Here is a 23,143-nt window from a genome sequence, read left to right on the forward strand (position 1 = left end):
ACCTAGATTCACGAAGCTCCATGTATTTCTATGTAACTATGTGTGCTACGAAGGTTCCTAAGTACCAGTTAAGAACGCGCCAAAGGGCGATTCAGAAAAGTATACTTAAGATTTTTAAGTTGTTTACTTAGGTCTTGCTAGATGTCACTAGGCTTTTAGTTTGGCTAATCAGAGAGAAGGTAACTTTTTCATCTTACAGCTGTAGCCAATCACGACGCTGGCATATCGGAGCTTATTCGTGACCACTTGCTACTTATTTACATTGAATTTTCTTATAAAATTAATACATATTGGAGTAAAACTATGGGAGCCCTACGGCTCCCCGGAGCTATCCAGGCTGATATGCTAATATCAGACTTTGACATCAGTCATGTGTATGGAGTTCCTTGGGCCTACCGGGGACCATGGTCAGAACCTGGCCCCCTCGGAGAGGCAAGGGGAGCAATGGCCTATAGAAGCCCCCGTGTGGTTGGAAGCATTCTATGTCTGCCATTGACCAGGTCAGGCACCCAGGTAAGGTAAGCATCCCAAAACAAACCCCTATTCTGGTGAAAATATTGCTACCAAAAGCCAAATAAGTGGATAGAACTCCCTAAACAAAAAAGAGCAAACTAGTGTGACGTCACCCGTTGCCGTGCCGCCGTCTGCGCAGATAGCCCCTCCCCGGGAGGGGGGAAGGGTGAACTCCAAACCTACAGCGTCGGCGATCCACACCCAAGTTCTTGAGGCTGATGCTATAGGCAGTGGTTGTGTGCTCTGGCTCCAGACTTTTATGGCGCTGTGCTTTGTGTGTGGCGGCTCTTCTCCAGGGGTGCGAGTGTCAGGAGTTACTCTTCAGTACTCGGGCTGCATTCGCCTAGTTTTCCCTTCCCTGGGTGTCCTGTAAGTACTGCACTTGGCACTTGGGGTTACCTTCCACAGGTTCCTTGGGATCTGCCTCTGTGGGTCTGTTTAACTGCTCGGTTTTTCGGCCGCTCTTTGTGTACTTGGGTGTTTTGTCTTTCTAGTTTACCTTAAGGTAGGAGGCAGTTTTGCACTGGTGAGGGGCGCAGGGTACTGCGCAGCTTGTCACCTCGTATCACAGTGGCCGGCTCTGTTCCTTGGGGTACGCTGTCCTCTTGCAGGGTTTTGTTTTTGTTTTTTGTCTTGGTAGGGGGTTCTACCCTACTTGCCACTGGTGTTTGGCCTCGTCCTGATACTTGGAGGTACCCCCTGCTGGGTCCCCGTGAGCATACACGTCCCTCGGGTTCAGCTGTAAACAGTTTGTTTAGAAGTTTTGGGCGCTGGTAGCAGTACCCTGCCTGGGTTTACCTGAGTGCGAGTCCACCCTGGGAATCCCCTAAGGGGACCCCTTGGGGACACGTGGGTCCGATGGATGCGACCCCAGAGTAACCCCCTCGCCTCATGCAAGTTTGAGGGTTGTTCGGGCCCCTTGTCTCAGGGCGACCCTCACTGTTTCTGCTTCCGTCATGCAGCCTGTTGGGTCGGTGACACTTTCGACCCCGAGTCCTGTGAGTTTTGCCGCTTGCTGGTGACTCAATTTACTTAATCTGCGGATGATCTTCAGGTACAGGCTGCTCAGGCATTGCATTCTAGGTTTCGTTTGTTGCAACGCGCTCGGTTAGTTGCTCACCTGGATACCCTGCGGCTACCCCATTTTGCTTATAGGAACCTGGACTTGAGGGTGGGGGTAGCCCTGACCCTGGTTCAGTCCGCACCTCCTTGTCCTTTCTCTCCTGGTCCCCTGCTTCCAGCCCTGAAACGTCTGAGGGTTTCGGAGTCAGGGCAGGGGTTAGTTGGTATTGAAACTCGGGCAGCCTCGGGGGCTGCCCCTACCGGTGTAGTTACGGAGGCATTCAAGTCTACTCCCCAAGCCAAAGTCTCTGGGTCTGACCATTGGGCCCCCTTCTGTCCCCCATTGGGCTTCTACGGCTCCGCCGACCTTGTCTAGTGGGGTCGTTGCTTGGGGGGAGGACTCTCCTGCGGCTGCAGTCACGCATGCGCCTGTTTCTGGGGGTCTCCCGGGTCTATTGGCGGGTGCTCAAGGGTCTGTGCGGGAGCCTGAACTCCGCAATGCTGGTCTTCCCGCCGGGTCAGGTTCGGCTTCGTCGGGTGTTCTGGTTCCTTCGGGGACGTCCCTTTCACCTCTCTCGCGATTGCTGGGTTCGGACCCCGGGGGCCTTGCGTCGGTTACTGCGTCGCCGGCTTCCTCTTCGGGTTTTTCGGGGTTTGGTGCCTTGGCGGCTACCCGAGCCCTCACTCGATGTGTTTACAGACGCGTATCTCGGCTAGGGCTTTGTGACCAGTGCTCAACAGGCTGGCCAGGGGCAGTGGGTTCTGTCCTTCCGTCGCTCCCACAGCACGGTGCAGGAATTCACGGCGGTGTGGTTTGCTCTTCTGGGGCTTCGGCTTCACCCGCAAGTCGACGATCCTGCTTCATTCGGACTTCTTCCCGGTGGTTCATTGACTGAACAGGGGGGGGGGTGTTCGATGTGATCCTAGGCTGTATGGCGCTGGTCGCTTCGGATGACTCGTCTGCTGAGTTCTCGGGGTTTGGCTCTCCTGGCAGTTCACGTGCGGGGAGTGTCCAACGTCTTGGCCGACGGCCTGTCTCGTTTCGTTCCCCTCTCCACGGAATGGACGGTTCGACGCCGACTCCTTCCGTTGACTTTGCCAGACGTTCAGACGCCTTGAGGTGGACCTCTTTGCATTGACTTGGTCAAAGCGCCTTCCCCAGTATGTGGCGCCCTTCCTCGACTGCGAGGCCGACAAGGTCGATGCCTTCCGGCAGAACTGGTTGAGGTGGGGGGTTCCTTTACCTTTTTCCCCTGGTTCCACTGTTGCTCCTCGTCCTGACTCGCTTGGAGACTTGAGGCTCGCTTTGGACACCGATCACTTCCACTTTTTTTTCTCTCGAGTCCTAGCCGAGGACAGGACTCGCATCCACTTCAAAAATATTTGTATAAAATTCATTTTTTATCTGATCGACTTTGGGATAGTTTCAAAATAAGCGCCTTTAGAATGCGCATAATTTGATACCAAAATGAAATATGAAGCATGAAACTTGATGTCAGAACACTTGAAAGATTATAAATACGTTTTTGGTCAAAATTTGAAAATATTTGTTAAAATTCTATTTATTGTGCTATTATGTTGGGACTAGTTTTAAAATGCGTACCTTTACGTTGTGAACAATTTGATACCAATCTTGAGGTTATCTTGAGATGATTTCGGGGCTTTTTTTTAGTGTCCCCGCGGCCCGGTCCTCGACCAGGCCTCCACCCCCAGGAAGCAGCCCGTGACAGCTGACTAACATCCAGGTACCTATTTACTGCTAGGTAACAAGGGCATTCAGGGTGAAAGAAACTTTACCCATTTGTTTCTGCCTCGTGCGGGAATCGAATCCGCGCCACAGAATCACGAGTCCTGTGCGCTATCCACCAGGCTACGAGGCCCCAAAATGAAAGATGTAACACAAACGTTTATATCAGAATACTGGAAAGATATAAATAATTTTGTGATGATGAGCTTCTAGAATTAAAATATTTGTTAACAGAGGAGAGTTGTCTTCTTGGCCGGCCCAGCCATGGTTTCAGGCGCTGCTTGCTCGATGTCCGAACCCGGAGGTTTTCCCGCGGCTCCGGTTCTTCCAGCAGAATGGACCGGTGCGTCACGTGGCTGGTTCAATCTTCTCCTCGAGTCTTTGCGTATGGTATTTTTGACTCGCGTTTATCATCATCTCTATGGTGATCAGGTGGCTTCATTGTTAGTATCCCACCTGCAGGCTTCGTCTCGACGGCAGTATGAAGTTTCCTGGCGGTTCTTCTGGTTCTTCTTACGTCTTTGTCGTTGTACTGTACTTCGCTTTCGGTTTGGGTGGTGGTGTCATTTCTCTCTTGGTTGTTCCAGGACCGTCTCCTTATGGCTAACACTGTTGCCTCGTATCGTGCGGTGCTGGCGGAGCTGCTTCAGCTCGATTTTGGTATTAATGTTACGTCTGCGCCATTTCGCAAGCAGTCTCGGACGTTGTTTCACCTCCGGCTTGCTCATGTGCCGCCTGAGCCGTCCTGGTCATTGGACAGAGTGCTTTCTTATCTTTCTTCTCCTCGGTTTGTTGTGGCCCCTTCGGTTCAGGATTGCTTTCTCTAAGGCTCTTTTTCTGTTGGCATTGGCCTCTGGGGGGTTGGGTTGGTTAGCTTCAAGCTCTCCTCCGGCGCAGGGGTTTCTGCTCTTTTGGTCAGGGTGATCAGTTTGTTCGTCTGCAGCCTTTTCCTTCTTTACTGGCCAAGAATGAGACTGTTGCTTTCCGTAGGGGTCCCTGGGTTGTTGATTCTTGGTTGGTTAGGTCTGGGATGCACCATGTTTTGTGTTCAGTTGCGGCTCTCCGCCTTTATTTGGGCGCCACGGATTCTCTGTTCGTGGACGCGCTTTGGGTTGATCCGGTTTCCCTTCTTCCCTGTTCGAGGGTGCGGGTCTCCCAGATCGTCCGCAGGGTTATAAAGGCTAGACAGCCTGGGGTCTATCCCCCGTGCCCATGATGTTTGCAAGACCGCAGCTCTTGCTGCTGTCTTTGGCATTATGTCCTGGGCTGACATTCGGGTGCGGGGATTTTGGCGGTCGAACAGGGTCCTGGCTGCTCGTTACCTTGTTAACACTTTCACGCTTTAGATTAGAGATAACTCGTCGCTGTTTTTTCTTACGATTCCGCATAACAGCCTACTTTTCTCGTCAATCGAAAAAATATTTCTATAAATTCCATTTTTTAACCGAAATGGATGGGGATACTTTTGTTTTGTAGAGAATTTATTTGCGAATTTTTTGGTACCAGAATGAATATTATATCACATAAACTTCTATGAGTAAAAAAAAAAATACACAAAGTATGTTTGGGGGTGTGGCGAGCGTGTGGCAGTGGGTTCCCTTTAGCCGTTGATATATCCAACACGTGGGAAATATTTGTATGTGTTATGTATATGTCTGTGTAGGGAATTTTACTGCGATCACTGTCATACAAATTATAAAATGTTTCAACAAGTATAAACATGACAAACATCAAACGAACGAAAACAATGCGTTCGTTTCTGCCGCGAACGCATACTGAGCGACGTGGTTCTATATTTGGCGCTTCTCTTACACATGCTTTGTACAAATGTTATACAGTTCATCTTATAGAAAATTTTATTGCGACCACATTGGTATAAAAAAGAAATACGTACATAGAAAAGTAGGGTCAGGAAACGTATAAACTTTCCAAGCATGATTTCCCCCCTGTGTTTTCGCCAGTGCGCTCGCGGCTAACTACTCTCCACTTCACACACTCTTGCGGGTGGGCAATTACCTATATTAAACATTCATATGCATATGTCCGTGTAGAGAATTTTATTGCGATTCCAATGATACCAAAATTAGCGATGTAGAATAACTGTAGGCTTTGCAACCATTAAGAGAGTGGAAACATTTTGTTGCTGTTTGGCGCTCTCGGTGAGTGATCTGCATAGTTTTTTATTTGGTGTTGATACTCCTTATGCTTGGGCGGCATTTTATAGGTATGCTCTTATAGACAATTTCATTGCGAACACAGTGATACCAAATTTAAATACGTGCGCCTTCAATTATTGTCAGGACAGTCAAAAGAGTGTACACTTTTTCGGTCTTACCGCGTAGGCGCGCGAAGTGCCGAAAGCATCTGGGGTATTGTTTTTTTTTGAGCGCCGAGAGCGCGAAAGTGTTAACGTCCCTGGGCCCAGTCGGGCCTGTGTCGCTTTGGGTCGGCGGATGCAGCCAGTTGTCTCAACTTCGGGTTGAGGAGTGAGCAGCAATCGCCTCTCAGGTAAGTCCCTCTTTTTTCCTCTGTGGGTAGTTAACTCCGGGGAGCCATAGGGGCTCCCCCCAGAAAACCAGCGTTGAATGTAATGAAACGCCATTTTCTGGGTGAGACCCGGAGGCTCCCGGCATCTCTCCCTCCCTCCAGTCAGGGATTTTTCGCGTGTTTTGACATCCAGCCTCAGAACTGGGGTGTGAATCGACGGTGCGGTAGGTCTGGGGCTTCCCCTTCTCCCTCCCGGGAAGGGGGGAGCTGCGCAGACGGTGGAGCGGCAACCAACCGGTGACGTCACACTAGTTTCCTCGTTTTTGTTTGCGGAGTTCTATCCACTTGTTTGGCTTTTGGTGGCAATATTTTCACCAGAATAGGGGATTGTTTTGGGATGCTTATCTTTCTGGGTGCCTGACCCAATCGATGGCAGACATAGAATGCTTCCAATCACACAGAGGTTTCTATAGGCCATTGCTCCCCTTGCCTCTCTGAGAGGGGCCAGGTTCTAGCCGTGGTCCCCAGTAGGCCCAAAGAACTCCATACACATGCCTGATGCCAAAGTCTCACATTAGCATATCAGCCTGGATAGCTCTGAGGAGACTCCGGAGCCTCCAACCCAGAAAATGATGTTTCATTACATTCAACACTGGTTTTTCGTTATTATATTTTTGCAGCATTGCTGTACTTTGTAGGTACTTTTCCTATGGAGGAAAGTAGAGAATGAGATTGTGATGGTTTTTCCTCGCGTACTCTATACAACTTCGGAAAAAAATTGTCTAGTATATTTTTGAAAGATCAATACTTATTCAACATTTGTGTACAGGAGCATCATTCCTGTTTGTCTGTACCAAGATTGTTCTTGTTGTGTTATAACTATTACTGTGCAGTAGTGACGTCATGATCACACTACGTAGTATGTGGGGGGAAACAGTGTACCAGTGGGGACTCCTCACCATGTGGGGGAAACAGTAAACCAGTGGGGACCCTTAACCAAATATTGGTTGTAAATTAAAATAACTCCTCATCCATTTCACGTGATCATTAGTCATCACTTCTTATGTCTAGTCACATCTAAATGACTAATTGTAAGTAATGTAATGAAGTGCTTCATAAAATCCCACATGCAAGTGGAGGAATTTGTTGTATTCAAGAAAATGTGTTTAGAAAGTGGGATAAAGTATAACCCATGTGAAGTTGAGATAATATATGACTAATTATATTGATATTTCTTTTGCAGGGAGAGGTAAAAAATTGAAAAACTAGATACTGCATCTTTTGTTTCTGCAAAGTGTTGTTTAGAGTAAGTCCAGGTCAGTAATTAACATTCAGTATATTGTTTTGTTAGGATATTATCTTTTGGTCTCCCTGCTCTTTCTCTCTCTCCCTCTCTCTCCCTCCCTCCCTTACTGACCAATTATACCACCCTCTCCATCTCTCTCCCTCCCTTACTGACCAATTATACCACCCTCTCCATCTCTCTCCCTCCCTTACTGACCAATTATACCACCCTCTCCATCTCTCTCCCTCCTCCATACCTCTCACACAGGCAAATAACAAAGTGTAATGGTGATATATTTACCCATCAATATATCCCATAATTATCCAGAAATTGCATTTGCAATCAGTAGGATTATATGAGTCTTACATTGAAGATGTATGTTGAACCAGTAGATATCTTTATTTCTTATTGTATACTGTACTTTGCACATAAAGATGTGCAATAATATGCTGCTCATCAGCTTAATTGATGTGCTTTATTTTCCTCTATAGATTAGATTGATTTCATGTTAGGTTCAGGGGTGCTGGTGTACCATGATTGTTAGGAACACGTCGGCACACACCATAACCCCTACACTCTCACCACTCGACCTTAATGGACACCAAAATGCTTATAATAAGGTAGATATTACACAATTGTGGTACAATCCCATGTATGCTTCCCTCCCTCCCCTTTTACCAACACCTCACCATCCATACCCACAACCCTTCCTCACCATCCATACCCACAACCCTTCCTCACCATCCATACCCACAACCCTTCCTCACCATCCATACCCACAACCCTTCCTCACCATCCATACCCACAACCCTTCCTCACCATCCATACCCACAACCCTTCCTCACCATCCATACCCACAACCCTTCCTCACCATCCATACCCACAACCCTTCCTCACCATCCATACCCACAACCCTTCCTCACCATCCATACCCACAACCCTTCCTCACCATCCATACCCACAACCCTTCCTCACCATCCATACCCACAACCCTTCCTCACCATCCATACCCACAACCCTTCCTCACCATCCATACCCACAACCCTTCCTCACCATCCATACCCACAACCCTTCCTCACCATCCATACCCACAACCCTTCCTCACCATCCATACCCACAACCCTTCCTCACCATCCATACCCACAACCCTTCCTCACCATCCATACCCACAACCCTTCCTCACCATCCATACCCACAACCCTTCCTCACCATCCATACCCACAATCCTTCCTCACCATCCATACCCACAACCCTTCCTCACCATCCATACCCACAACCCTTCCTCACCATCCATACCCACAACCCTTCCTCACCATCCATACCCACAACCCTTCTTTGCCTTCCCTACCCACAATCCCCAGCTACCCACCTCTCCCTTCTCCCCCAGCTACCCACCTCTCCCTCCCCCCCCCAGCTACCCACCTCTCCCTCCCCCCCCCCCAGCTACCCACCTCTCCCTCCCCCCCCCAGCTACCCACCTCTCCCTCCCCCCCCAGCTACCCACCTCTCCCTCCCCCCCCCAGCTACCCACCTCTCCCTCCCCCCCCCCCAGCTACCCACCTCTCCCTCCCCCCCCAGCTACCCACCTCTCCCTCCCCCCCCCCCAGCTACCCACCTCTCCCTCCCTCCCCCCCAGCTACCCACCTCTCCCTCCCTCCCCCCCAGCTACCCACCTCTCCCTCCCTCCCCCCCAGGTACCCACCTCTCCCTCCCCCCCAGCTACCTACCTCTCCCTCCCCCCCAGCTACCCACCTCTCCCTCCCCCCCAGCAACCCACCTCTCCCTCCCCCCAGCTACCCACCTCTCCCTCCCCCCCAGCTACCCACCTCTCCCTCCCTCCCCCCCAGCTACCCACCTCTCCCTCCCTCCCCCCCAGCTACCCACCTCTCCCTCCCTCCCCCCCAGCTACCCACCTCTCCCTCCCCCCCAGCTACCCACCTCTCCCTCCCCCCCAGCTACCCACCTCTCCCTCCCCCCAGCTACCCACCTCTCCCTCCCCCCCAGCTACCCACCTCTCCCTCTCCCCCAGCTACTCACCTCTCCCTCCCCCCCAGCTACCCACCTCTCCCTCTCCCCCAGCTACCCACCTCTCCCTCTCCCCCAGCTACCCACCTCTCCCTCCCCCCCAGCTACCCACCTCTCCCTTCTCCCCCAGCTACCCACCTCTCTCCCTCCCTCCCCCCCAGCTACCCACCTCTCCCTCCCTCTCCCCCAGCTACGCACCTCTCCCTCCCCCCCAGCTACCCACCTCTCCCTCCCCCCAGCTACCCACCTCTCCCTCCCCCCCAGCTACCCACCTCTCCCTCCCTCTCCCCCAGCTACCCACCTCTCCCTCCCTCTCCCCCAGCTACCCACCTCTCCCTCCCTCTCCCCCAGCTACCCACCTCTCCCTCCCTTCTCCCCCAGCTACCCACCTCTCCCTTCTCCCCCAGCTACCCACCTCTCTCCCTCCCTCCCCCCCAGCTACCCACCGCTCCCTCCCCCCCAGCTACCCACCTCTCCCTCCCCCCCAGCTACCCACCTCTCCCTCCCCCCCAGCTACCCACCTCTCCCTCCCCCCCAGCTACCCACCTCTCCCTCCCCCCCAGCTACCCACCTCTCCCTCTCCCCCAGCTACCTACCTCTCCCTCCCCCCCAGCTACCCACCTCTCCCTCCCCCCCCAGCTACCCACCTCTCCCTCCCCCCCAGCTACCCACCTCTCCCTCCCTCTCCCCCAGCTACCCACCTCTCCCTCCCTCCCCCCCAGCTACCCACCTCTCCCTCCCTCCCCCCCAGCTACCCACCTCTCCCTTCCCCCCAGCTACCCAACTCTCCCTCCCTCCCCCCCAGCTACCCACCTCTCCCTCCCTCCCCCCCAGCTACCCACCTCTCCCTCCCTCCCCCCCAGCTACCCACCTCTCCCTCCCCCCCCAGCTACCCACCTCTCCCTCCCCCCCAGCTACCCACCTCTCCCTCCCCCCCAGCTACCCACCTCTCCCTCTCCCCCAGCTACCCACCTCTCCCTCCCCCCCAGCTACCCACCTCTCCCTCCCCCCCAGCTACCCACCTCTCCCTTCTCCCCTAGCTACCCACCTCTCCCTCCCCTCTAGCTACCCACCTCTCCCTCCCCCCCAGCTACCCACCTCTCCCTCCCCCCCAGCTACCCACCTCCCCCTCCCCCCCCAGCTACCCACCTCTCCCTCCCCCCCCCCAGCTACCCACCTCTCCCTCCCCCCCCCAGCTACCCACCTCTCCCTCCCCCCCCAGCTACCCACCTCTCCCTCCCCCCTAGCTACCCACCTCTCCCTCTCCCCTAGCTACCCTCCTCTCCCTCCCCCCCAGTTACCCACCTCTCCCTCTCCACTAGCTACCCTCCTCTCCCTCCCCCCCAGCTACCCTCCTCTCCCTTCTCCCCTAGCTACCCACCTCTCCCTCTCCCCTAGCTACCCACCTCTCCCTCTCCCCTAGCTACCCACCTCTCCCTCCCCCCTAGCTACCCACCTCTCCCTCTCCCCTAGCTACCCTCCTCTCCCTCCCCCCCAGTTACCCACCTCTCCCTCTCCCCTAGCTACCCTCCTCTCCCTTCTCCCTTAGCTACCCTCCTCTCCCTTCTCCCCTAGCTACCCTCCTCTCCCTTCTCCCCTAGCTACCCACCTCTCCCTCCCCCCTAGCTACCCACCTCTCCCTCTCCCCTAGCTACCCTCCTCTCCCTCTCCCCTAGCTACCCTCCTCTCCCTTCTCCCCTAGCTACCCACCTCTCCCTCCCCCCTAGCTACCCACCTCTCCCTCTCCCCTAGCTACCCTCCTCTCCCTCCCCCCCAGCTACCCACCTCTCCCTCTCCCCTAGCTACCCTCCTCTCCCTTCTCCCCTAGCTACCCACCTCTCCCTCTCCCCTAGCTACCCACCTCTCCCTCTCCCCTAGCTACCCACCTCTCCCTCTCCCCTAGCTACCCACCTCTCCCTCTCCCCTAGCTACCCACCTCTCCCTCTCCCCTAGCTACCCTCCTCTCCCTCCCCCCCAGCTACCCACCTCTCCCTCCCCCCCAGCTACCCACCTCTCCCTCTCCCCTAGCTACCCTCCTCTCCCTCCCCCCCAGCTACCCACCTCTCCCTCTCCCCTAGCTACCCTCCTCTCCCTCTCCCCTAGCTACCCTCCTCTCCCTTCTCCCCTAGCTACCCACCTCTCCCTCTCCCCTAGCTACCCTCCTCTCCCTTCTCCCCTAGCTACCCTCCTCTCCCTCTCCCCTAGCTACCCTCCTCTCCCTTCTCCCCTAGCTACCCACCTCTCCCTCTCCCCTAGCTACCCTCCTCTCCCTTCTCCCCTAGCTACCCACCTCTCCCTCTCCCCTAGCTACCCACCTCTCCCTCTCCCCTAGCTACCCACCTCTCCCCCCAGCTACCCACCTCTCCCTCTCCCCCAGCTACCCACCTCTCCCTTCTCCCCTAGCTACCCACCTCTCCCTCTCCCCTAGCTACCCTCCTCTCCCTCTCCCCTAGCTACCCTCCTCTCCCTTCTCCCCTAGCTACCCACCTCTCCCTCTCCCCCAGCTACCCACCTCTCCCTCTCCCCTAGCTACCCACCTCTCCCTCCCCCCCAGCTACCCACCTCTCCCTCTCCCCTAGCTACCCTCCTCTCCCTTCTCCCTTAGCTACCCTCCTCTCCCTTCTCCCCTAGCTACCCACCTCTCCCTCTCCCCTAGCTACCCACCTCTCCCTCTCCCCTAGCTACCCACCTCTCCCTCTCCCCCAGCTACCCACCTCTCCCTCTCCCCTAGCTACCCAGCTCTCCCTCTCCCCTAGCTACCCACCTCTCCCTCTCCCCCAGCTACCCACCTCTCCCTCCCCCCCCAGCTACCCACCTCTCCCTCCCCCCCCCCAGCTACCCACCTCTCCCTCTCCCCCAGCTACCCACCTCTCCCTCTCCCCTAGCTACCCACCTCTCCCTCTCCCCCAGCTACCCACCTCTCCCTCCCCCCCCAGCTACCCAACTCTCCCTCTCCCCCAGCTACCCACCTCTCCCTCCCCCCCCAGCTACCCACCTCTCCCTCTCCCCCAGCTACCCACCTCTCCCTCTCCCCTAGCTACCCACCTCTCCCTCTCCCCCAGCTACCCACCTCTCCCTCCCCCCCAGCTACCCACCTCTCCCTCCCCCCCAGCTACCCACCTCTCCCTCCCCCCCCCAGCTACCCACCTCTCCCTCTCCCCTAGCTACCCACCTCTCCCTCTCCCCTAGCTACCCACCTCTCCCTCTCCCCCAGCTACCCACCTCTCCCTCCCCCCCCAGCTACCCACCTCTCCCTCTCCCCCAGCTACCCACCTCTCCCTCCCCCCCCAGCTACCCACCTCTCCCTCTCCCCTAGCTACCCACCTCTCCCTCTCCCCTAGCTACCCACCTCTCCCTCTCCCCTAGCTACCCTCATCTCCCTCCCCCCCAGCTACCCACCTCTCCCTCTCCCCTAGCTACCCACCTCTCCCTCTCCCCCAGCTACCCACCTCTCCCTCCCCCCCCAGCTACCCACCTCTCCCTCTCCCCCAGCTACCCACCTCTCCCTCCCCCCCAGCTACCCACCTCTCCCTCTCCCCCAGGTACCCACCTTTCCCTCTCCCCTAGCTACCCACCTCTCCCTCTCCCCCAGCTACCCACCTCTCCCTCCCCCCCCAGCTACCCACCTCTCCCTCTCCCCTAGCTACCCACCTCTCCCTCTCCCCTAGCTACCCACCTCTCCCTCTCCCCTAGCTACCCTCCTCTCCCTCCCACCCAGCTACCCACCTCTCCCTCTCCCCTAGCTACCCTCCTCTCCCTCCCCCCCAGCTACCCACCTCTCCCTCTCCCCTAGCTACCCTCCTCTCCCTTCTCCCCTAGCTACCCACCTCTCCCTCCCCCCCAGCTACCCACCTCTCCCTCTCCCCTAGCTACCCACCTCTCCCTCTCCCCTAGCTACCCACCTCTCCCTCCCCCCCCAGCTACCCACCTCTCCCTCTCCCCTAGCTACCCACCTCTCCCTCTCCCCTAGCTACCCACCTCTCCCTCCCCCCCCAGCAACCCACCTCTCCCTCTCCCCTAGCTACCCACCTCTCCCTCTCCCCTAGCTACCCTCCTCTCCCTTCTCCCTTAGCTACCCACCTCTCCCTCTCCCCTAGCTACCCTCCTCTCCCTCTCCCCTAGCTACCCACCTCTCCCTCCCCCCTAGCTACCCACCTCTCCCTCTCCCCTAGCTACCCACCTCTCCCTCCCCCCCAGCTACCCACCTCTCCCTCCCCCCCAGCTACCCACCTCTCCCTCCCCCCCAGCTACCCACCTCTCCCTTCTCCCCTAGCTACCCACCTCTCCCTCTCCCCCAGCTACCCACCTCTCCCTCTCCCCTAGCTACCCACCTCTCCCTCTCCCCCAGCTACCCACCTCTCCCTCCCCCCCAGCTACCCACCTCTCCCTCCCCCCCAGCTACCCACCTCTCCCTCCCCCCCAGCTACCCACCTCTCCCTCTCCCCCAGCTACCCACCTCTCCCTCTCCCCTAGCTACCCACCTCTCCCTCTCCCCCAGCTACCCACCTCTCCCTCACCTTCCCTACAATCGAGTGAGTGCATATTATATAAAAGTAATGGATCTGACAACTAATATCTGTATCCTCTACACTTCAAATGTTTATTACTCATTCTTAAAGTATGTCTCGTTTATTGTTTCCAAATTGTTTAATCTGGGATTTATTAATGCCAGCTAATTTTAAACAAATATGATATGACCAAAAAGTTTTGTTACATTCTGCTTGATGAAAATTTCTTAAAAATGAAATTAAAAAAGAAAGATTTCTAAATTTTTCTTATAACTAATTATTGTGAGATAAAGTTATACAAATAAATGTATTACTGTCATGCATTGCATGTTAAAATATTGTTCAAATTTATCCTCTTAAAGATCTCTAATCTACATACTCGAGCCTGCAACAAAATCGTAAGTTCTCAGTAATTGTGAACAAAATATTTGGTGTTGCCCATGTATGTCTGATTGTCTATACATTGTATACATAGTGAATAGGCATACATGCACAGATAGTCACCTTACGCATGTATGTACAGGCAGATACACTTGTGTCCTGTGGACATATTTCAAGTTTTTGTAGTCATATTTCAATATTAAACTTGGACTTCTCTGTGTAAATTGGGTAATAATACGATGAGTGTAGTGTGTTGAGCAGCACTGTGTGGAGAACCTTCCATTTGTTTAAAGGAGGTGAGTGTAGTGTGTTAAGCAGCACTGTGTGGAGAACCTTCCATTTGTTTAAAGGCGGTGAGTGTAGTGTGTTGAGCAGCACTGTGTGGAGAACCTTCCATTTGTTTAAAGGCGGTGAGTGTAGTGTGTTGAGCAGCACTGTGTGGAGAACCTTCCATTTGTTTAAAGGCGGTGAGTGTAGTGTGTTAAGCAGCACTGTGTGGAGAACCTTCCATTTGTTTAAAGGCGGTGAGTGTAGTGTGTTGAGCAGCACTGTGGAGTTGGGGCAGGATTTAGTTGGTGGTAAGACTGGCAGTTTCATGTGATGCTCCTCCCGGTGTGACAATGGAGGCATTCGAGCCTGTTCCTCCTCCAGCCTGTACTTCTGGGTCTTACCAGTGGGCCCCCTTCTCTCCAGCTTTTCTGGTGGACTCTGCCTTTTCTTCTGGGGTGGATGGTTTGGGAGATGGCACGGCCCCGGGTCCTGGTGAGGAGGGGCTGACTTGGGAGGGGCTTGGGGCCCCATTTGACTCCATTTGAGTTTTGGTACCCTCTGAGCGGGGCTTGTTGTTCCAGGGGGTGGGGTTTTCTTATATTCCCTCCTGGTATGAGGGGGAATAAGGCATCAGCTTTCATATGGTATCAGGTCTTCCCCGGGGTTCGGTTTTCGTGTTCCTTTGGGTACTTCAGTCCCTTCCATCCAGAGGTTTTCGGCCTCCCGCATCCGGCCCCATGAGGTGCAGGCGACCATTGCGGTGCACCTCCTGCGTGACCCGGATTACGCCTTGATAATGGCTCCTGCATCTTTTGAGTTCGGTTCTTCCTTTCCTTACTGGGTGCATTACAAGGTTCCGGAGACATCCTGGTTGGCAGACTGTCCTCTGTTTTCGTTGGGGGCGTGGCATACGTCATGACGTTCCCGCATGCCGCATGCATCCCGCAAGTGGTAAGAGGCCCTTACAGTTGTTCAGGTTTACCTGGGGGGCGAGTTTGAACGCTTCAATGCATGTTTGTTCGCCCATGCCCTTCCTTGGGATGTTGCCCTGGTGCAGCTTCACATGTAGGTTCCCTCCTTATACACACAAACCACAATTGTGTGATGCATCAAATGAACAAATCATAGTCGTAGATTGATTTGTCGTAGCTCAGTCGATTAAGGCAGCGTCTGGGATGCTCTCGGACACAGGTTCGAATCCTCGTCACGGCCCTTGTGGATTTGTTCATTAGGTTCCCTCCCTTTTGGTGACCCTGGTAGCCAAGGTTTTGTGCGCCCGTGGCCATTTGGATTCTGTCCTCTGTTTCTTTGTCCTTCTCGAACTTTCTTCAGACTGGCTTGAGAAGGATGTGGAGTCGCTGGGTACCGGTCATGGGTCTGGAGCGCTGGTCTCAGTGGTGCAGGCGCTGGCTGCACTGTTGAAGCTGTTTGTGCCCATCCTGCGGAAGGCGGTGTCTCTGTACTGTACTTTGTTTCTTGTCTCGCGTACCATCAGGCAGTGTTCACTCAATCCTTGGAATCCGCTTGTGTCCTGGCTCTTATATTTTCTACACCTTTTTGTTCTTCGCTGATTGCAGAGTCTGCAGCGGTGTAGTATCTGCAAGCGGCAACTTCTAGTTGTTATCAAATGTTGGACTTGTTGGTTCTCCAGAAGGAGTTCCTCCCATTGTGATAGGCTAGTGGAGCCAGTTTCTGAGCCGGCGCTGCCTTCAGAGCTGGCGACGTCTGGTTGATGTGGTGATCGCTCTGCTCGTCGGTGGGCTTCTCCTAAGGAATGTCGGCCCTTTCGCAGTTCATCCCATTGATGGGGCGATGAGGGGGGGGGGGTTCACGCTGTTTGCCCACGCTTGGTCCCAATGTTTGTGGGCATTTCGGGCCGTTTAACACTTAAACTGCGTATAGCGTATATATACGCCATGAGTAACATGTCCCGTGGTGCACATGGCATATATACGCCATAGGGTGCCAGGCACAATTCAAATGGCACGCGGCTACACGGGGTTCACATCAGCTTCCTCAGGGCTCTTGTAAACAGACGCCATGCTTAAAAAAAATCGCGGGCAATATTCTCCGGTGTGATAGCCATAGTACTGTTGGAGCAACCAAGGCTGGCGCACACAGCATGAGCTAACAGCATTGCTGTTCAGCTTGTGACCACAGCATCGCCTAAAAATGTTAAAATAGATATGTAACTGCTATTATATAGCGATGAGAATATTAAAGGTGACAGTGATAAAAATGACCAGACTTGTGATAATAGCAGGATTGTTGTGATAATTAGTGCTATGTGGGAATAGTAATGCTGTGGGAGGGAGGGAGATAGCGTCGTTTACTGACTGTGTGGCCACCTGTTGTTGTCTGCATTCACCTTACCAGCTCAGTGGTTCTCTATGGTGAACAAAAATGTAGATACTTATATATAATGTGTGTATTAGTGTAATAACAGCAAAAGGATTATCTTTGCAGGAGCCATTTGGGTGACGGAGGTGGCATTGTCTGCATGACTTGTCTAGCTGTGTAGAGGGTGGCCACTATGCACCCTACAAGCTTAGGTGTACAGTTACGGTGCATACAACATGTAGATACTTATATATAATGTGTATGTATATAGTGTAATAACACCCCAAACAGTATTGTTGGGGGAGAAATTTAATAGTGTGACCTTGAATGTGTGAGGGAGGCAGCCGCCAGCTGACTGTGTGTGTGTCGACGTTTCTTAGTGCCTGAACTAACTATAACAGCTTAGTTGTACAGTTGTGGTGAACAAACATGTAGATACTTGTTTGTCTGTATATAATGTGTGTGTATAGTGTAATAACAATACAAACAGTATTGTTCGGGGAGAAATTTTAGTGCGCCTGACCTTGAATGAGTGAGGGAGGCAGCCGCCAGCTGACTGTGAGTGTAGCAATGTCTCTTAGTGCCTGAACTAACTATATCAACTTAGTTGTACAGTTGTGATGAACAAAACATGTAGATACTTATATATAATGTAATAACTGCAAAACTATGTGTTTGTTTTATGAACGTAATAATTGAATCACTAATATGAACACCATACTTTTTAGTATAACGATGATTCACACATTTTATTATATAAATCTATCACACTTTACACTATTAAACTTTACACTAATAAAAACTTTACACTATTAAACTTTACACTAATAAACTATTTACACTATATTACTGCAAAAAACTAAGAAAAAATTAATCAAAGACATTGAAATAATATCTTTGTGGCAACTCTCACCTGTCAGCTCGGGTGACACTGACCGCCTCTGACCGCTCTTTCAACACCCATATTTTGCCAGACTTCCTTGACCTATTGCGCCCAAAATATGTCACCAACGATTTTTATTTTTTATTTTTCCCGTGCTCAGGGAACATAAATTAACATTTTTAGAAAAAAAAAAATTCAGAATTTTTTTCTTGAGCACAGGGGTGTAAATCTCCTCAGGACTCCTTAGCAGCTTAAGGGTTAATGATGTTTGACGACCTAATGTTTAGGGAGCATAACCAAGCAAATATTGTCAGTTAGAAAAATGATAGGATGGATTACAAGAACTTTCAAATCCACGGATCCCATCATAAAGGTAGTACTCTTCAAATCACTTGTCTGTCCTGTCTTGAGTACTGCTCATTACTTACTACCCCCCCTTCAGAGCAGGAGAGATTGCTGAAATGGAGGGAGTACAGAGAACATATATGGCACACACAGATGCGATAAAGCACCTAAATTATTGGGATCATCTCAAAGCTCTCCAAATGTACTCATTAAAAAGGAGACAAGAGAGATATCAAATAATATACTGGAGGGCCAGGGTCTCAAATCTACATCGTAAAATAACATACTGCAATGAACTATATGGAAGAAAATGCAGAATAGAACCAGTGAAGATCAGTGGTGCCATAGGCACAATCAGAGAACACAGTATAAACATCAGAGGGCCATGGTTGTTCAACATCATCCCAGTGAGCATAAGAAATATTGCGGGAACAAACATTGACATCTTCAAGAGAAAACTAGTTAGTTTTCTTCAAGGAATGCCAGACCAACCGGGCTGTGGTGGATATGTGGGCCTACAGGCCACTCCAAGCTTGTTGGACCAAGCTCTCACAAATCATGCCTGGCCTCGAGACAGGCTTGGGGAGTAGAAGAACTCCCGGAACCCCAACAAGCAGGTTTCTTGTGTTTTGCAGTGGCATTGGGTGCCTCTATTCCCCCCTTAGGGGGTTTGGGGCTGGCAGGGCAGGCCTTCTCTCCTGTGCTCTGCAGGGTCATCTTGGAGTGGATTCGCTTGGGCATGGTCGATACGCCCTTGTCCCTCAGGTAGGTTTTTCTGCCTATTTCCAGTTCCAAAATGGGACTACGCAAACCTGCAGTTCATTCTGGACTTGTCCTGACTGAACCCCTGGGTCTATTGCCCCTCCCTTTTGGATGAGAACTCTGTCCCAGGTCCTTCTTCTTTTGGAGCCGAACACTTGTATGGTGACCCTAGACCTCCGGAATGCATATTGGCATGTCCCAATTCATCCAAGGTTCAGGGACTGGCTCTGTTTTGTTGTGGGACGTCAAGCTTACCGCTTTCGTTGCCTTCCATTCAGCTTGAATCTTGCGCCTCATGTATTCACACAACTTACCCGGGTCGTGGTGGCCTGTCTGCATCTCTTGGGAGTTCGGGGTTCTGGCTTACCTCGACAGCTGGTGTGGGCTCCCAGTCAGTCCCCGTGTCTGCTTGCCAAGGATTTGGTTCTTTCCCAGCTCGCCGCGTTCAGGTTCTTGGTGAACTGGAGGAAGTACCATCTGGTTCCCTCTCAGGTTCAGACTTGGCTGGGTTTTGTGTGGGACTCACGACCACTTCCCTGTCTCTTTCCCCCAGAGGCTCTCCTGCGGCTGCTGTCCCGCCTTCAGCTGTTTCTGGAGAGCTCCTGGTTCACGAGGCGGTTGCTTGAGGGTTTGTGTGGGAGTTTGAACTTTGCCGTGTTGGTCTACTCGCCGGGCTTTGTCGGCTGATCAGGTTACTTCGGGAACATACCTTCTGCCTCTCTCACGATCGCTGGGTTTGGCCTCTAGGTGTCTTACGTTGGCTGCTGCATCGCTGGCTTCCTCTTTGGATTTATCGGGGTTCAGTGCCTTGGCGCCTTGCCAAGCCCTTGCTCGATGTGTTCACGGTCGCATCATCTCTTGGCTGGGGCTTTGTGACCAGTGCTCACCAGGCTGGCCAGGGACGGTGGGGTTCGTCCTTCCGTCGTGCATACAGCACGACGGAAGGTGTCGACGAACATAGGTGTTCGCAGCCGTGTGGATGTCGCTTCGGGGAGTTTGAGTCGCTCGAGGTTCGACAATTCGGCTTCATTTGGACTGCTCCCCAGCTCTCTTCCTGTTGGCATTAGCTTCTGGGGGTTGGGTTGGGGAGCTTCATACTCTTATCCGGTGCAAAGGTTTCTGCTCTTTTTGGTCCTGGTGGTAGGTGTGTTCGTTTTGCAGCTGTCTCCTTTTATGGCGAAGAATGAGACTGCTGCTTTCCATAGGGGTCCTTGGGCTGTTGATTCTTGATTGGTTCGACTCGGAGTGCATCATGTGTTGTGTCTGGTTTGGGCTCTTCGCTGTTACCTGTGCGCCATGGTCTCGGTGGCTGAGGACATGCTATGGGTTGACCTGGTTTCCCCCTTCTTCTCTGTTCCAGGGCACAGGTCTCCCAGTTCATCCACAGGATTATTCAGGACGGCCAGCCTATGGTCTATCCTTGTGCCCATGACGTTCATAAGTTTGCTGCGTTGGCTGCCATCTTTGGTAATATGTCTTTGGCCGACATTCGGGCACAGGGTTTTTGGAGGCCGGACAGGGTTCTGGTTGCTCGCTGCCTAGTTCATGTTCTTGGCCTTAGTCGGGTGTGTGTTGCATTAGGTCAGTGTTTGCAGCCAGTTGTCTTGACGGCTGCGAGTTGAAGAGTGAGTGACCACCGTCTTCCGGGTAAGTCCCTCTTGTTTATTATCATTGGTTAAGCATCTCCGGGGAGCTGAAGGGGCTCCCCCCAAAAAAACCAGTGTTGAATGTAATGAAACGCCATTTTCTAGGCGAGACCCGGAGACTTCCCAGCAACCCTCCCTTCGGTCAACAGGTTTTGCCGTCTTGCCTCTGAAACCGTAAAAACATCCAGCCTCTGAACTGGGGTGGATAGTCAGCAAGGGGTGGGTCTGGGGCTCCCACTTTCCCCTCCTGAGAAGTGGGGAGCGGCACAGACAGCGGTGCAGTGACAGTTGTGATGTCATGCTTGTTTTTAGTTTGGGGAGTTCTGTCCAACAGTCCAGCTTTCATTAGCAATTTTTAACCAGATAGGGTTTGTTTTGTGGAGCCTACTTCTCTGGGTGCCTGACCCAGTCGATGGCAGGCATAGAGTGCTTCAACCACACGGGGGTTTCTATAGGTCATTGCTCATCGTGCCTTTCTGACGGGGCCCAGGTTCTAATACATTACATCAGCCCGGATAGCTCCAGGGAGCCTCCAGGTCTCACCCATTGGTGTTTCATTACGTTCAACGCAGATTTTTTAAGTTAGTTCCCTCAACTCAGATGGCGGACAGGAACCCCTGAATGCAGTGTGCATTTTCCTTCTGTATCGCCACACCTAGGTGCTGGAAAAGGAAGCTGGAAGCTCTAGGGTCTCTCGTTGTTTTAATTAGCCTAGAACCCATTTCCTTAAAAAAAAAGAAAAAAAAACTGGTGGCACTTGTAGTCAGTAATGTGTGCATCATATTTTTGAGTAAAGCGATGTTCCCATTTTATTATATAAATTTATCAAATTTTACACTATTTACCAGGTTGCTGATAATAACATTGTGCTTAAAATTAGCAATATGCATTGTATATCGTGACGCATTTTGCATTGCCTGCTGGTAATGTGCCCTTCATACCAACAATTACCAACTGCTATGCTGTCTTTGGAATTCATTACCACACCCTCCAGAATGGCTTAATGATTCATAATCATACATGAAAATGTACATAGCTATATATATAGTGTGTATACAGTATAATAACACCAAAAATTGAATGTTTCATTATCCTAAGCAAATATTATAGTATGCGTTTTAGTGTAACGAATATATCTGCGTAACTGTAATATTATAATTACCTGTGGTAATAACACATTACCTGTGTTATTACCAAATAACATTAGTTTTTATGATAAAGCCACTAAGATTCTACAGGATAGAGATGGTTGGTTGACTATCTATATGGACCTAAAAATGACTTGTTACAGGGTTCCACACAAGAGGTTGTTCTGGAAACTGGAACATGCTGGAGGAGTGACAAGAAAACTTATGACATGGATGAATAATTTTCTAACTGACAGACAGATAAGGGCGGTAATCAGAGACAATGTATCTGACTGGAGGAGTGTTACTAGCGGAGTACCACAGGGTTCAGTTCTTGCACCAGCAATGTTCATCGTCTACATAAATAATCTACCAGAAGAAATACATAACTATATGAACATGTTTGCGGATGATGCTAAGATACTGGGGAAGATGGGAGATGCAGACGATTGTCATTCCCTTCACATTTTTCTAGATAAAATAAGTGCTTGAAGCGTCAAGTAGCACATGGAATTCAATGTGAATAAAAGTTGAATAAAATATGTGAATAATGATATGAAATAAAATGTGAATAAAATATGGAATGTGGAATCAGAGAAAATAGACCACACGCAACTTACAAATTATATGAAATGGTATTGAAGAACTCTAATAAAGAATGAGACCTAGAGGTGGTTTTGGATAGTAAACTGTCACCAGAAGAACATTTAATTAACCCTTTTAACTGCGCAACGCGCCTGCAGGCCCACGTCTGGGGTGCGCTACGCGTCTCCGGGTATTTGTATTTTTCACGTTTCATTCAAAACTCCCGCGGCTACATGGGGTTCGCATCAGCTTCCTCAGGGCTCTTGTAAACAGACGCCATCTTTAAAAAAAATCGTTGTCCACATTCCCGGGTGTGAGAGCCTCGGTAGTGAGTGAGCAACCAAGGCCGGCGCACGCAGCATGAGCTCACAGAACTGCTGTTCAGCTTGTGACCACAGCATTGCCTAATAATGTTAAAATATACAATATATAACTTGTATTATTTAGCCATGATAGTATTACAGAAGAGCCTGAATGTGATAATGAATGTGTACAATGTTCCAATATTAGTGAATCAATGCTGTTCACAATGTTCACAGCGCTAGCCACAGCACCACAGCATTATTTCGTCCATCTAGGAATCTTCAAACGACTTCTTAGGTTCCTTTACAAAATAAACTTGTGGTCAATTATGTATTTACAGTATTTAGTGACCAGTATTGTGATAACAGCAGGATTGTGGTGATAATAAGCACTGTGCGTAGTATTGTGGGAGGAGTAATTGTGGTGAGGGAGCGAGGGAGAGAATCGAGGTAGCTTCACTGTGTGGCAGCCACTCTTGTTTTGCTCATCTTACTAGCTTAGTGGTTTGCTATAGTGAACACATTTGTACATGGATATATACAATGTGTGTATATAGTGTAGTAACAGCAACATGAGTATGTTGGGAGGAGCTATGTTGGTGAGGGAGGTGACATAATTATAGCGTCGTCTGCTGGCTGCTGTGTGATTTCTCATGCAGTGTATGGTGGCCACTGTAAAATTTGGACACAATACCGGCTTACTTGCATAGTTCTGGTGAATAAAACATGTAGATAGGTATACATAATATGTGTAAATAGTGTAATATAAACAATAACAGTATGGTGGAAGGAGCAATGTTGGCGAGTACGATGTTGGAGGAGTGAGGGTGTGGCAGCTGACACTCGTGGAGTTCTGAGTGTGTTCATGGTGAATG

General features: G+C 51.5%; 1 protein-coding gene across 1 annotated transcript in view; it reads left to right on the top strand.

Moving 5' to 3' along the window:
• The window catches only part of LOC123763247 (protein tramtrack, alpha isoform), a 242,845-nt gene that overhangs the window by 187,155 nt on the left and 32,547 nt on the right, over positions 1-23,143 (top strand). The window contains 1 exon segment of the mRNA XM_069303178.1: positions 7,053-7,125. Coding sequence (XP_069159279.1) covers positions 7,053-7,078 — 26 coding nt within the window. The 3' untranslated portion in view covers positions 7,079-7,125.

The sequence above is a fragment of the Procambarus clarkii genome, chromosome 49 (genome assembly GCF_040958095.1).
Source record: "Procambarus clarkii isolate CNS0578487 chromosome 49, FALCON_Pclarkii_2.0, whole genome shotgun sequence".
Lineage (NCBI taxonomy): Eukaryota > Metazoa > Arthropoda > Malacostraca > Decapoda > Cambaridae > Procambarus > Procambarus clarkii.